At 33.7% G+C, this 16,747-nt stretch overlaps 2 protein-coding genes across 10 annotated transcripts; one reads left to right on the top strand and one right to left on the bottom strand.

Moving 5' to 3' along the window:
- Window positions 1–734: 734 nt before the first annotated feature.
- Window positions 735–8,991, top strand: LOC114409330 (protein FAR1-RELATED SEQUENCE 5-like). 9 transcript variants are annotated; one of them, XR_003666030.1, is made up of 7 exons: window positions 737–886; window positions 1,751–1,908; window positions 2,536–2,634; window positions 4,266–4,690; window positions 4,840–5,051; window positions 5,764–5,853; window positions 8,962–8,991. XR_003666030.1 is itself a non-coding variant. In XM_028372752.1 (6 exons), the coding sequence occupies exons 2-5, from the start codon at window positions 1,809–1,811 to the stop codon at window positions 5,038–5,040; spliced, it is 825 nt and encodes a 274-aa protein (XP_028228553.1). In that variant the 5' UTR covers window positions 735–886; window positions 1,751–1,808; the 3' UTR covers window positions 5,041–5,051; window positions 6,187–7,331. The 9 variants fall into 9 exon arrangements, 7 of the variants coding, with proteins under 7 accessions (XP_028228553.1, XP_028228551.1, XP_028228550.1 ...); XR_003666029.1 differs by lacking the exon at window positions 8,962–8,991 and adding an exon at window positions 6,187–7,331; XM_028372752.1 differs by lacking the exons at window positions 5,764–5,853; window positions 8,962–8,991 and adding an exon at window positions 6,187–7,331 and having other exon boundaries at window positions 735–886.
- Window positions 8,992–10,470: 1,479 nt separating this feature from the next.
- LOC114410549 lies at window positions 10,471–12,697 on the bottom strand. Its single transcript, XM_028374534.1, has 2 exons — window positions 11,181–12,697; window positions 10,471–11,080 (listed from the first exon to the last, which is right to left on the bottom strand). The coding sequence occupies exons 1-2, from the start codon at window positions 12,695–12,697 to the stop codon at window positions 10,471–10,473; spliced, it is 2,127 nt and encodes a 708-aa protein (XP_028230335.1).
- Window positions 12,698–16,747: the final 4,050 nt, after the last annotated feature.

Genomic DNA, 16,747 nt, shown 5'->3' on the forward strand with positions numbered 1-16,747 from the left:
CTTTTGAGACTCAGGTTGGAATTCATGCATCACTTTCCCAAGTTGAACAACCCTAGAAGTGGTAGAGAGACAACGAGTGATTTTTCTTTAGGTTCCAAGTGAGTGAAAAACTTACAATGAAAAAGAAGTGCGAGATTTATTAAGACCTACCATGTCTCTAGCACCAGTGACTAAACCATTCAAAAGACCAATTTTGCATGAACAATTTATAAAGAGATTTATAAAACTGGGGGACCAAATGTGTGAATTAAACTATATGGAGACCAAAATCAAAATTGGAGTAAAACTGAGGGACCAAAAGTGTAATTTTACCTACAAAAAATAAAGTCTTTATGAGGAACTACTCAGACGTTGACATGTGGCATTGACACGTGACAGTCAATGTCCGAGGTTAACGGTCAACGTCCAAATCGGGCTTTCAGGACCAATTTTACAAGAATTTATAAAACTGGAGGACCAAATTTGTGAATTAAATTATAAGGGGACAAAATTCGTAATTAGAGATAAAGTGGAGGACCAATTTTACAATTTTGGCATTTAAATATGTCTAATTGCATGATATCATGTTGTTATGTAATATATATATATATATATATATATATTTGCATGTAATAACTTTTATTCCAAAGTGCTCATCTTAATATTTTGTTATTATTAAAGATAGACTTAATGCTTATTTCAAGTTGTTAGAAATAAAACTTAGAAACCAAAAGCGAGTTGCACAGGTTATTCTGGAAAAAAATGCTTGGAAATTGGAATAACGTTTTGTGAAAATAAAAATCAGTAAACGCACAAAGCCACTAAGGTTTAGGGCACTCAACTCAAGTGGAGTGAAGTGGCGACAAACACCGCACTCCAACGGCACTGAGCCAGGACCACACCGGTGGTTTGTTACTTAACTGAAAATCACCATCATTTCACTCTTCTCCTTCTATAACCCTTTCATTCCAACGTCCTTAAAACTATGGTTAAATTGAGTTTGTTTTCTTCGATATTTCGATGGTAAACACGGGCAGTTTTTTTTTTTTTTTTAAGGGTTTACGTTTTATTTTGAATTTGTTTGGATTTCGACTTTCAGGACATGACTTGTATCAAGTAATTTTGTTTTATGTTCTTTATATTGTTTAATCCATGATTTGTGCAATTGGGTAACTATCATAGTTGTATCTGCAATTCTGATTTTGGGTTTTGTGGAATAGAGTTTAGAATTTGGGTGATGGATACTTCATGAACATTGACTACCTAGAACCAATTTGTGATTCAAAATGGTTTACTGTTACTGGCGAGCAAGGTTTCTGAAAAATATGCCCCCATTCTCATTATTTTCTTATTAACCCTCTTCTTGCTGTCCCTCCAGTGCTTGATAATCTTTTTGATTGTTCATTCACAAAAACCATATATCATTTGTCAATATTGCTACACTACTTCTTAACAAGCTGAGTTTTCACTTGGAGATTTCAACAACACTAGTAGACAAAATCTTAGACTGTTTTGTACTTTATGTTCTGGACGGATGGGAATTGGGAACTATCTCAGTAGTAGTGATAATAATAATATATTTGTTCTGCTAGAAAAGAAAACCGTACCTGCTAATTTGAATTGTGTGTTAATTTTCTTATTGTACTTCATTTAAACTTCAGATTTGAGTATGGTTGGTATCAGTTTCATACTCGTTTGTATGAAAATTATTCTTTTATTAAAGACAAAAGTACAAGTTTCATAATTATATCAATCTGTTAATTCTGGACAGGTTCTATAAGGCTACATCTATTTTTGTGGTTTGCTGATTCGTTGCGTTGTTATGCAATATGGAATCCCAATTAATTGATGGTAATGATGAGATGGAAGTTTCTGGGGATGTGGGTTTGAGTACGTGTGAAGTTCAGATGCATCAAGAAACATATGAAGGTGTTCTATTCTAATCATTTAATTTTGATATGGAATTCTGAATGAATAAAAAATTATGCATGTCTTATGTATAAAGCCTTGCATCCTGTTTATGACTTTATCCTGGTCTCTGCATAATGTCACAATTGATGTAGAAGGTTTGTGGCTTTTAAGGTAATAAACCTTAGTTCTTGCACCCTTCCCCTTGGAGTGAGAAGGAGGCTCCGGTTTAATTAAAAAGTGGTTTACCTAGTGTCCATTCCTCAATATCTATTCTACTAGCTCAAATAATAGTCTTTGATTATGGTACTCCTCAAACATAGTTACCACTTTCAGCTTTCAAATATTGTTAACATAAAAGAAGTCTAAAAAGTAAAAACTATGCTAAAAACAGAATCACATATGGGGAAAGTCAATTGATATTTGATACAATGAATCAAAGAAAGTTTGTATCAGCAATTACCTACCCTCTAAAGCCCACTTTACAGTAGTGATGGAGTTACACTTCTAATTTACAGTTTGTTGCATGCTACATAGTTAATTCTCTGTTGATTGTTGTGGTGTGTATCATGGTAGTCAAAATCGCATTGTGTAGCGTAAGATCATGAGTTTATGATTTTCTCCACCCTCTCTGATCTCCCGTCGCAGCTGGGTTGCAATTTCGGCGGATCACACTGGATTGCCGTGGAAGATTGAGACTCGGGTGCAGTGCAGTGCTTTTTGTGAGTCTGTTTGGATGTTTTTCTGGTAAGGTTTGTGACCCAGTTTTTAACCCAGAACTGCTTCAGCCCAAAAAACCCTAATTACTTAAGCCCAAAGCCCAATTTTGCTATTCCCTCTCCGTCCAAATACTCCTTTGGCCCCTTTTTCACCTAAAAATAAAATACCACTCTTCCTTTGGCAAAAAACCAAAAATTACCACCCCTTTTTCACCTAAAAAGAAAACCATGTACACTCATCTCTTTCTCTCACCCGATATTCTTCTTTCTTCTCTATTTGTGTGGACTGCGCACTCTTCTCTCATCTGTGATTCTGTTTCCAGCACACACACAGCATCTGTTTGATTATGTTTACATCATACGCATACCTTTATTCTACACCATCATAAAAATGATTTCAACCCCAATACCAAACTCTTATGCACCTGTGCCTCTTAAGAATGCTGCTGAAAATAGGAGTGATATAGTTTGGAAGCATTGCATTTCAGTTGGTGGGGATGCTAGAAAACTTCAATGCAAATTATACTGTCTTTTTGCTTATCATGTTGAATTGAAGTTCATTATGCATTTCAAGTGTGATATAATAATTTATGCTACTTTATATATATGCCCACATATATGATTATATGTGCATATATATGAATTCATAAATTTTGTAGGATCTTATGATCCATGTTACGATCTCCCGATTTACAACCCATACTCCCCTTCCCAATCTTGAGTAAGATCTCAATTTTGACTACCATGGTGTGTATAGTTTATATCTTTGCAATATGTCTGAATTTGATATAGTGAGTTGGTTATTCAACATCATAGCTTAATCCTAAAACATGCAACCCCTCCGAAATGCCTTAAATTCTGTGTGTAACTTCATGCAGTCATCGATGATCATTTTGTACTTAATTTTTCTGCATTTTCTATGCTTGTTTTGCCCATACCCTCCCAAAACAAAGAAATATCCCCAGAGAAAACGACCTTTTAAAACCTCATACAAGATCCATGACCCATACCTAAAGAAACCAGTTGTAGTATGTTATCCTGTCTCGAAGAAACATAGCATTGATTTGAAAGAGATACATAGCCAATGATGCACATGGGTTGCAGTGATTGCTTGGATGGCATCCTTTCACTGGACTCCTTTATTTATTTATTTTTTCTTCTTTTTCTTGGGGGCAGGGCAATGAAAAGAACAAAAATAAGATTTATGCCTGTCTGTGCATGTGTGTGCATTCATATGACAGGCAAGGGTTCTACATTGGGACAATTGAGTCAAATCTCAAATGACATATAGACCTTCTGATTATCTATAGAATTCTTGAATTCTTCTCTACAATTGAATGCCTGAACTCTTTGAATTTAAAGTTCTTTCTTTACATTTCTCTCTTAGCAAACAGTGTTATCAATGGCGGAACTCTGGAAGGCCAAAATTCTCCCATATAAACAGGCCATTGCAGCCTATGGCACTGCCATAGTGGGCCTCCCTTCACAAATTGCCTATGGTGGTTGACAAAAAAACCGCCATGCCAGTCTGCCATGGCGGCCTTAGCGCCGCCATTTATCAACATTGTTAGCAAATGAGAAAAATGTTATCTCCTGCAATATTTATTCTCATCATCAGAAAACATTCTGATGGGTTCAAAAGATTTAATTTCGTGGCAGTGGATCCAAATGAGGGGTGTAGAGTACTAGAGAGTTCTTCTTGGGGAGAGTTGGGTATCTGTGAAGATCATGCTATTCAGGAACCATATGAAGGCATGGAATTTGAATCTGAAGATGCTGCTAAGCTATTCTATGATGAATATGCCCGGCGATTAGGATTTGTCATGCGTGTGATGTCTTGTCGACGCTCAGAAAGGGATGGTAGGATTCTTGCCCGCAGACTTGGATGTAATAAAGAGGGTTATTGTGTCAGCATCCGAGGTAAATTTGCGTCAGTTCGTAAACCTAGGGCAAGCACAAGGGAAGGTTGTAAGGCAATGATTCATATCAAATATGATAAGTCTGGAAAATGGGTGATAACAAAGTTTGTGAAGGATCATAATCATCCATTAGTAGTCTCTCCACGTGAAGCACGCCAAACAATGGTAGGTTCATATTTCTTATGTAGCTGTATAGTCTATTGTGGACAAATGTATTGCTTTTGGGATATTTTACGTAACATCCTTGTTTTTTGATTCAAAATGATATGTTTGCTAACATTTCCTTATCACTTTCTGTTGCTTTCTGGTTTTAGGATGAGAAGGATAAGAAAATTCAGGAATTAACAGCAGAGCTTCGGCTTAAAAAACGGTTGTGTGCAACATATCAAGAACAGTTGACTTCTTTTATGAAAATTGTTGAAGAGCACAATGAGAAGCTATCTGCCAAAATTCATCATGTAGTTAATAATCTTAAAGAATTTGAATCCATAGAAGAGCTTTTGCACCAGACATAACCATGCATCATGTGAGTATTTAATCTCTTTATTTTTAGCATTTACATATTATTTTATAATATATCTATACTCTTGAATAAAATGATTTTCTCTCACCTAAAAATCTGATGAAGTTCTTAACAAGGTTTTTTTCTTCAATCTAAAACCGTATCCAACTGTACATGTATCCTAGCAACAGTTAATGATGTCTGTGGTTGGTCTTACATAATTTCAATGCTGTTTGGGTGGTGGATTTCCATTTCATAAAATACCGTATGATGTATTTATTTAATGTGTGTATTTAGTTGGGGTGCCAGCCTTATCCTTTCAGGCTTCTGGGTATATTCACATGTTGATTATCTAACTATTTGTATTTGTATCTGTGCAAACTAGACTCATTTTCTTTTACATAAAAAAATAAAATCTTGGTTATATATCTTTTAGATTTATTTCTTGAAAAATATAAGAAAAATCCTGAACATTATGTTCTTAAGGTACATAGTTCTGCTGTTTTCCTGCACCTTCTGGTTGCAATTTTATGGTTAGACCTATAATTGATTTATGCTACTGTAACCAATTCAACTATGTCAACCATTCAATGATTGGATTGCTTTAAGGTTATGAAGCTAAACATCTGTAAAAATGTAATGACTGCTGCTCTATCTTCTAACTTTTATTATTATTATGACATGAGATTTATGCAAATGTTAATCTTAGCATTCATGTGTTATGCATAAAATGCAGGTCACGGTGTGACCACTAAAATGTGTCGTGTTCAAAGAATGATCCTTTAATCCTTCATGAATTGCATTCCCTGATTCAGTGAATACTTTGGTAAGGCTAACCTATTTTTTTGGTGAACCGATAATGCTAGCTTTGCAACCAAGAGAAGGCCACCATATATATATATATATATATATATATATATATATATATAAACTGTGAAGTTATATTGCTTGTCATAGTACTTAAAAGCTAAAAGAGGTTTTGTGACATTTTGGCCACTGACAAACTAGTTACGTCCCTTTAAGCCTCAGGGTACAATGTAATCTTGTATCATTTTTGTACTCCCCTAATTTTACAGAAGAAAATGTAAACAACAATGATATTGTGACTTGCTTAGTTTGAAACTACTGTCAGCTAAATATTACTATTTGTTATTACCAGATTCAGAAGTGTTCTCCTGATCAATCTTCACTAACAATTTGATCTCCTACTTGGTATGCTGAACTCCTCTAGGCGGTGGGGTGGTACCGAGAGCTTCTTCCGCACTCATTCTGTTTACAGGATTTTGTTGAAGTACACCATGCAAAAAATATTTTGCCTCATCGCTTAGCCGTGGCATCCCAGTAAAGTCCAGTGAGCCATATGTGATCACATCAAAGATGTTACTTCCAAAATATTTCAAGAAGGGATGTTGTCCACTAAATAGGAGATAAATAATAATGCTTATGCTCCAAAAGTCTGAAGCATAGCTCGACTTCCCACTCAAAACCTAATTTAGTAAAGTGTACCAACATACAATGAAGATCCTCTCCCGTTTCTAAGAACTGGGATAATCCAAAATCAGAAGCTTTTAATGTTGAATTTTTGCTAGATGATCGAAACAAAAAATTCTTAGGTTTAAAATCTCTATGAACCGCATGGTGTGAATGACACTGAAGTGATGTTTAGCATTTGTCTCACAATTGGAATTACTTCCCTCTTCAGCATACCGCTGATGCTTCTTGGTGAGTGTGCGCTCCAAAAGGTTGTCTCCCCTACATAGTTCCATAACAATGTAGACATTGTAATTATCTCCATAAGCACTTTGAAATTGGACCACATTTTAGAGGCCCTGGCCAATCAACGACTTCATAATTCAAAGTTGCTGATTTTGGATTATCCCTCTTAAAAATGGAAGAGGATCTTCATGATAGTGTTGATACACTTTACTACATTGCGCCTGGGGTTGAGTGGGAACTCAATTTATGAAGTGGACAACACCCCTTCTTGAAATATTATGGCAGTAGACCACATATGGCTAAACTATGAGGCAAAAAAGATTTTTTTGCAAGGTGTACTTCAACAAAATCCTGCGAACAAAATGAGTGCAGATTAACTCTCGGTACTGCCCGGAGGATGAGATCAGATGCTGGTGGAGCGGTCTAGAGAACACTTCAGAATCCGGTGAAAACACTATTGTTTATAGGACAAATGTGTTGGAATGTTTTATCAAGCGAGAAACTACTCTATAATGTAATCCATCCTAACTTTTTCTTTGTATATATTTGTCAATACTTTAGTAAAAATTTAAAACGTCATAAATCTTAGTAATGTCCTATTGATTTGATAAATAATTAAATTAGATATGATTCAAGAGACCGCTGATAAAAATTATAGAACCATATTAGAGCCCTCTAATATAAAAATAATGACCATTACTGTTGTAAATTTTCATCTATATTATTAGAGTTTTGTAAAGATCCATTACTAATATCAACTATTAACTTTATTTGATATTGATATAAAGTAAATACTTATATCATTTATGATAATTTCATATAAACTATATACAGTTAGGATTCTCTTTTGCTATTTTTTTTTTCGGGGGGTGGGTGGGAATTCCTGGAAACTTTAATCAAAAAAATTATTTTGAATTTTAACTAATTTAAGATGGCAAAACGTCTTTTTAGCATTTTTCATAAGCCAAATTTAGCATATTGTATAAATTGATTTTGCTTTTTGTTTTAACTCATCAACCACAAATGCGTTGAGTCATGATCAATTTTTTATTCATCAGTAAATGCTGATTTAGCTTGAGCTTTGAATAAATTTGTCAATAACTATTTATAGAGAAAAATGAATTAAATTTATATTATTATAAGTTAAAATTAACTTGCGTATAAGTTATCCTAAAAAATACTTGTGTATAAGTTAACTTATAGAAATTTTCTCCTTGATATATTGAAATGATTTTAATTTGAGAAAATTTTATTCATTTTACCATTTTATTTATTTTAATCTCGAATTTAAATTGAAAAGTTCATCCAAACTCTAGTTGTTAAATTTTGTTAGCTTTATCCTTAGATCATGTAATATTATTTATTTGCATAAAAAATATCATTTGTAAATTTACATGTGAAGTTAAAAAGATTTTTTAAAAAAATTTAAGGTGAAAGACTATCTTTAAATCGATTGGACTATATATAAATCTTGTCTAAAATAATACTTTTATATTAGCGAATTTGATCTTCAAACTTTAAAAGAGTAAGTGGATGTAGTTGTTTCTCTTCGAGAATTCATCATATCTTTTGAAATATAAGAGAAATTAAATCTTGAGGACCAAATTTATTCATATGAAAGTAGAAAGACTTTGAACATATTTGATCAAAAGTATAAGAATTTAAAGTGTTTTTTTTCCTCTTTCAAAATGTATTCTTAAAACAAAATCAAATCTTTTTTATATAATTATTTTTATCCTTAAAAATTGAAGAAAAAAAGTACTAATAAGCAATAACTAATAAGATTTATATAATGATCTCTAACTAGACCAATGAAACAATTTTTTTGAATCATTATTTCAGTTACTCTATTTTTCTGTCACTCCTAAACTAAAGTAAAAACAAATCACAATTGGACTCATAAATATATAATTATATTAAATATTTTCAGAGGAAGAATTTGTGATTCATAATAATTCCTGAAAATTTCAGTGGGATCTCCAAGGGATATGTGTGATCTATCATAAAAGAAAAGAAAAAAACTGAACTACCGACTTGGAAGGGATTTGTTGGAGAATTCCTTTGAACTTGTTCATTTTGTTTTGGGAGTTGCTAGGTGCACCAAGCATTATTGCTGGTGCAACCAACAACTTTTGAAATTGCCGAAATTACCCCTACTGCCTGCTGCCGCTGATGCTCCTTCTTTCTCTCTTTTCATGAACAGTGCCGCCATGAACAGTGCTTCCATTTACTGCACCCAGCATCCGGCTTTTATAAATGGCACAATGTTTCCATTTGTGCATTGTCTCCTTCTTTTCTCTCTTCGGTGCGCAGTGCTTCCTTCCTTGCAATCGGTTTGGTTCGATGAACGGTTAGCTATGAAGCCTAGATACGAGATACGATACGACACAGATACGGAGATACGACAAATTTTTTAAATTAAAGATACGATACGTCTTGAATACGTTAATAAAATATATAAAAAGTTATATATAATTTCAGATTTTTTTTTCCTAGAACAGTTAGATTTTTCATTGGAATAGCTTCAAATTCATATTAAAAAATAAAACATGAAAAATCAAGACATAATATCAATGTTGCCTAGACTAGAAAATGATATGAAGCTTGAGATTTAGAATTCTGATATGAAGCTGTATGTTCAAAACAGAAGTAAAAATATGAAAAATGTGAACACAAAAGGAAGCAATTCATGGAAAAAAAAGCAAGAACAAAGTAAAAAAAAAAAACAGAGGATACACAACACAAAAACTTATTTCAGAAATAGAATTTAGAAACCAAATCATTATCATGTCATGATTTTTAATTGCATTTCATAACACTGATAACAACAATTGTGCCTCCATTCCATTACAACATAGTAGTATACATAATATATAGTTAATCAAGTAATCTAATATAAATTTGCCAAATTCATGGCAGGATAGCGAATTTACCCACTTGATTCATTCCACCTTGTAGCTCAATTCAGCAGCAAGTCATTACTTGATACATATTCAATTCACAATTAATTCAACCCCATATGATACATATTCAACTTTGTAAAACAACAAATAACATAAATCATCATCAAATCAAGAAAACCTAAGGTTTATAACATGAGCAATAGCTGCACCATTAACACCCAAATGGAAAACAAACATGAATAAAGGATCCAATGCTATGTTGGTTACATCTCCTGTCACTAGACAAAACCAGAGAAAGAATCATTAGAATCAGAAAATGACAGGATATTGCAGACTCAATGAGTACCAACTAAATCTGATTTTTGACAGGACATTTTCACCTATGTCTGACCATAAAATGATACCTTCATGTGGTATTAATTCTTTTAATTTAGAATTCATAGTTGGACCTGCTTCCAAGCAATCACTCTTCTCTTTTGTAGGACAGGCTCCATTAAGGGCGTCTTCCTCAGCCACAAAAGAGATAGTGACACTGACAAATTGTGAGACTATAATACCATATCAATTAGTCAACAAAAATAAACAAATTGTGAGATTGAATCACATCAAACGCTTTTAATACTTTGATCATTCATTCATTTGTCATTAATTTATAGCTTTCATATAATGATCACAATTTACAAAAAGACATACTTGTGACATAAGCAAAAAATACAGTTTCTACCCTATTTCACATAAAAAAATATAGCTTTCATATAAGTATTGGCTTTATACAATAGCCTATATCAAAGTATCATTACTAGTTAGAAATTACTAAATTATTGTCAAACTCTAATTGTTTCATTTTCTTCTCCTCCATTGCCATCATCTAAGAAAAGCATAGCTTCTAAATCTGGCTCATCAAGAGATAAATCTGTCATTTCAAGAACTCCAGCACTATCATCAAGTGGATCATGTACATCTCCATTAATGTCCCACAATCTTGTCTCTCCTTTTTTATACCCTTCCTCTTTTCTAGACAAAAGCCTAAGATTAGAGTGCACAAAAACCAAATCTTTAGCCCTTTTTGGATCCATTTTGTTTCTCTTCAAAGAATGAATAAAAGAGTATGTACTCCAATTCCTCTCACAGCATGAGGAAGAACATGGTTGCACTAGAAGCTTTAAAGCAACCTTTTGGAGTATAGGTGTAGAGGATCCATGCATCACCCACCAAGTTTTTGAATCTAATGCCCATCTATCCTCAATTGAATCAAATGAACCAAAGTCACCCGCACAAGATGAGAATTTAGAGAATTCTTCATAAACTTTTGTCCTAACATTAACATGTGGAAAATATCTCTTAAGACATTTATTCCTTTGGCTAGAAAGTTCATCATCTCTATGAGGAGGAACCCTATTTGGAACCTCATTAAGCCAATTATCACTATAGTACCTATAAAAAAAATATATGTATACATTGTAGTCATACTATGGTTGAGAAAGAGCTAAGCTAAGCCATACACATTATTGAAAAATTGATATAAAAATATTACCTTGGATTTAGAGAATGAGCTAAGCAATGAAGTGGATTACAACTCTTACTCCACCTAGAATTAAGTATTTCATGAATAACTTCAAAGAAAGTAGAAACTTCATTTTCTAGCACTTCATCATGCCTATAGATGGTTGTCTTCACCTTTTCTATCATAGAATCCCACATTTCATACACTAAGTGAAGATTAGAAGCATTGGTGTCACATATTCTAATCATGCTATATATAGGATCCATGAAAGAAAGGATGTAATCAACTTTATCCCACCATATATCATTCAAAATCAACTCTTTTACATGTGCAGCTTTTCTGACATCATCTTCTCTATAACTATTCCATTGATCACTAATGACCATATTTTGCAAACAACGTTTCAACAATTTTAATCTTTTTAACATGACTATCATAGAGGCAAAACGAGTTTCAGCAATTGAAAGCAATTTAAGAGATGAAAACTCATTAAAAATTGCTAATCTCATTGAATGAGTCATGATGAAAACCTTGATAAAAGAAGCATCGCCAATTACTTCAGCAATCCACCCACCTTCATTGAAGACATTCTCATTACCATCAACATTCTTTGCAGCACAAATGTTTTTCACTCCAAGATTCAAAGTATGAACCACACAAGGGGTCCAAAAAATATGAGGAAATTCAGCTTCTATCAATAACCCAGCTGCCTTACAAACATAAGCATTATCAGTTATGACTTGGACTACACTTTGTGGCCCTACCTCCTTGATTACATCCTTTAATAAGTCAAACATGTAATGTTTGTCCTTGTACTCCTTGGACCCATCAATGGCCTTTAAAAACATAGGTCCTTCTTCAGATATAGCCATGAAGTTTATCAAAGGTCTTCTTTGAGCATCTGTCCAACCATCTACAACCAATGTAACTCCTTTTAAACTCCACAAAGATTTGATAGGTTGAAGCAACCTTTCAATATAAGACCTCTCTTGCTGTAAAAGACTAGTTCTCAATGCGTTATAACTAGGAGGAAGAAACCCACTTAGATTACAGTTAGCAGCAAATGAATAAGAACTAACAAAATGTGGATTTCTAGCAAGATGGAATGACAAGCTGGCAGAATAAAACATCCTTGCTATCTCTGCTCTAAGATGATTCCTATCATCAATATTAAATGCACTCTCTATATTGCTTGATTTTCTTCTTTTTGGTGGTAATGTTGGTGGTGTTGGAGTCCTTTTGTCAGTAGGTAAAGGAACATTCTTAGACTTTAATATGCTTTCAGCCTCTTCACAAACCCTCCTCAAATAAACCAAATATGCATCAGTAACTTTCGGACAAGTAGCAATTCCACTACCACAAATTCTGAGCAAATGTGCTTTAACCCTAGAGTATGAACTTTTGACAACTTTTTCACAAAAATTACAACTCCACAACCTATTACCACCCCCATCTCCTATCTTTTCCTTTATTGTAACAAATGACCACAGTGGAGCATGGTCATCTTGATATTCTGAAGATGCAAACATTTCTGTTATACGAGACATCTTTCACAGCACATCAAACACATCCATAAACAAGAAACAACAATGATGGGAATCGATGATGACGAGAATCGACGACAACAAGAGTGCTTGCAGAACTGCCAATGAAGAGAGCTGTTGAAGAAGAACCCGCCGTCGAGAAGAAGGCGCCGTTGAAGATGGCTTGCAAAACCATCAACGAGGAAGAAGAACCACGTCGATGCAGAACAGAATCACTTTGCAGCTTTGTTTTCAGTTGTCACGTAGTGTGGAGAAGAAAAGAAAATGGGTTTGAGCTTCGTAAGCATGGAGAAGAAGAGAAGCAAATGGGTTTTGTCAAATAATAAAGCTTATGCGTTTAAAAATCATAAAAAAAAAGGGTTAAACCTGGTAGCTGTATCCGAGCCGTATTGGAGTCATATTGAAGCCGTGTCTAGCCTTAGGAAGCCGTATCTAAGCCGTATCCCAGCCGTATCTTGTATTTTAAAAAATAAAAATAAAAATATAAAATTGGATACTCCTAGGATACGTATCCGGCCGTATCCGTGGAGTATCGGTATCGGATACGGGTGCGACACCGACACTTTTCCATTTTTCACGTATTCGGGCTTCACAGACGGTTAGGTTGGGTGAAGGTGAAGGTGCATTCTGGTGTTTGGTGTTGCGGTGATCGTCAGTGGCATACGGCATATGAGGTATGCAGTGTTGGGTGCGTTCTGGTGTACGACAGATCGCGCAAATCAAGTTGATCCGTAAGAAGTTTACGGATCAACTTGATCCGCATGTATATTTCATTGCCTCAGATCAAGTTGCCTGTTACGGATCAAGTTGATTCGCAAGACTTTTGCGGATCAACTTGATCCGCAAGCCTTTTGCGGATCAACTTGATCCGTAAATGACTTATGGATCAACTTGATCCGCAAAAGACTTACGGATCAACTTGATCTGTAACAAACTCTATTTTTTAAAATTTTAAAGTTTAATTTTGTTTTTGAATTATTACTTTGTTTGTATTCTCATTTTTTATTTGAATTGTTTATACGTGTAGAATGAAATAGGATTTTGGCTTTTTACTAATGATGTATAGTTTTGTATGTTATGTGTAGTTCGGTTATGTGTTCTATGTTTGTGTTGAAATTCTTGATTGAATTATGTTTTGGACCTTGGATTATAACAGGATGATAATGTTATGTATTGGTATTTGAAAATGCTTACAGTTCTTTATATATTTATAAAAAATCGATTCCTAAACCTGGGATAGTTCCAAAATAGCTCAGGACTGTGATCAATCGTAAAGTCTTTTAGACATATGTGGTTGTTAAAATTTATAGTGAGCATTCATTTAAAATGAACTAAATATACTTAAGCATTTGTTATGTCTTTTTCTATGCAGATGTCTGGCAATTAAAAAGATTTTGTATGCTACTGATACAAAGGAAACTGCATTATATTAAGTTCAGGATTTCCTTAACCAAACTATGGAGCAGAAAGTGAGAGCCGTTACTCTCAGGAGTAGCTTCTGTGAAGCCTGATTGTTTACTTCCAAAACTGAAGTAGAAAGTGAAGGCCGATTATTCCCAAAAGCCTTCTGTGATGACGAGACTGATAATCCTTCCCTATGACATGGTTGTAGCTGTGTGGTGCTCTTGTTTGCTTCATGTAAGCCTGGATGGATAATCAAAGGATATTCTCGCTGATCTTTCCAATAAATGGAGCTAATCTCACCCTCCACTTTCACCTTTTCAAGAAGAATCTTTCTGTGAACGTTGCTTTAAAATGGATGTTGTGCAGGCCTGCTGTATAAATTAGCTGCAGGCACCTGAATACTCTTGTGAGGTGTGAAATATTATTTCTGATTCAAAATGAGTCAGCTGCTTTGTCCAATTTTGCTTTGATGTGAAATCATCCTGAATTGAATTCTTCTATAAATCTGCAAAGTCTGTATCCCCCATACCCTGTACCTGTACATTTTTTTCCGTGTTACATGAGTGTATCTAGAGTAATGATGACAGTATCTGTACAAAACTAAGTAATAGTTGGAAGTTCATAATAGTTTTTTGATGTGATATAGTTCATATAGGATTTGTACACGATCATGATTAGATCATTGAATATTCACTAATGCCAACAAAAGTGTATAGCAGAATTATCCTATCAGATATGATCAAAGGAATAGCTTCAGTTGCAGATGTTCAAAGAAGTTTATTTACATTAAACTGGACGATGACAGTATCTGTACCTGTACATTTTTTTCCGTGTTACATGAGTGTATCTATGATAGGATGATGACAGTATCAGTACAAAACTAAGTGATAGTTGGAAGTTCATAATAGTTTTTTGATGTGATATAGTTCATATAGGATTTGTGCACGATCATGATTAGATCATTGAACATTCACTAATGCCAACAAAAGTGTATAGCAGAATTATCCTATCAGATATGATCAAAGTAATAGCTTCAGTTGCAGATGTTCAAAGAAGTTTATTTATATTAAACTGGACGATTTTGTATTTGAGCTCTGTTCTTGAAACGTTGCATAGTTCAAATTTTATTTTCTAAGGAATTTGCAAATGAAGAAAAATCGTCTACTTCATTTTATAATTGAATAAAATTCAATTGAAGCAATTGGTCCGCTTTTCTTCTTGGACTAGAGCAAGCTTTTACCATTCCATATCAAACAAACCACCAAGTTCAATGAGAACTTAAATTGGAATTGCAGATTGTCTATCTCTATCATCATGGATTTAAACCCAAGTGATGCTGTTATCATAAGCGTAAAATAACAAGTCAACCCTTGTGAGCACCAAGTCGGTAATTTAATTATTTTTTGCATAAATTTGATCCTTTCTAATGCAAGGTAATCATTAGTTTAAATTAATGTTTATTGATATTTCATGGTGAGCCCTAATAGGCTTGATCTGGCATTACATAGTGAGTTAGTGACCCAATAGCTTTATATAGTAGTCTCATTTATTAAGAGAGGACTAACAGTACCAACACTAACGATAGATAAAATCTCATGATCCTTAAAATATTAAATGTGTATCTCATTCCATATTCTCACCCTACAAATTAAGAATAGCAACATAACGATCTTAGGATAGGTAATCGTTATCACCCGATACATGCACTCTTTATCACATACATTCCCAAGCTATAACTCCCAAGCTAATTTCTTGTACAAATATTTTGAAATACTCATGCTAACTTGAGTTTGGGTCAACATATTTGAAATAAATAGTTAATTTTTTAAAATCCATAAATATCACACCATATCTCTCGTGTTAAGGGATAAGGAATAAATAAAAGGGATAAAGGAATAAAATCCTCCAAGATTCTCCTTAATTTCTAAATTAAAGGATTACAACAAGAAATTACTCGTAAGTATTACGTAATAAAATATACCTTAACCTCGCAAAATATCAAACCTGCATTACAATATGTCTTTTCACATCTATCGAAGAATTAATTGATGTATAAAATATTTAGAAGATCATTATAGTGTCGCGGGTATGAAGTATCTTTTCAATAAAACATTTCTTTAGAACATTATTATCATCAATCACCTATTTTTATGGTTTTGTCAAGGCGTAGAAATGTTAGCGTAGAACACTGTTGAAAGCAAACTCAAAAGCCTTTCTTTATGCAATCTCCGTGCACGACCCTCTTAGCCCAGAGGCATGGAATATACGAATTACACGCATATTCAACTGTTAATAAGAGTTTTGATTTTTGTTAGTACGTAGACATCATTTTCACAATATTCATGCATCAATACTCTAACTTGTCTTGTGAATGAACAAAATACACGTTTCTTTTGTGCTTGGACCGGTAGACTCTCTACGTTAGCCTTCATCATCATGATATTATTAATTATTCTATTCCCACAAACATATATATTATATATTGATATTTTCTAATTTTTTTAACAATCATAACACAAGTGATAACAACTTATGTCCCTTAATCAAATGATTTAGGGTTTGAATCATGATTGATCATTGAATATGAAATAAATTATGTTAAAAAGAAATTACTTACCTTATATACGCTGACAATCCCTGACAAAGAGA

This window comes from Glycine soja, chromosome 4 (genome assembly GCF_004193775.1).
Source record: "Glycine soja cultivar W05 chromosome 4, ASM419377v2, whole genome shotgun sequence".
Lineage (NCBI taxonomy): Eukaryota > Viridiplantae > Streptophyta > Magnoliopsida > Fabales > Fabaceae > Glycine > Glycine soja.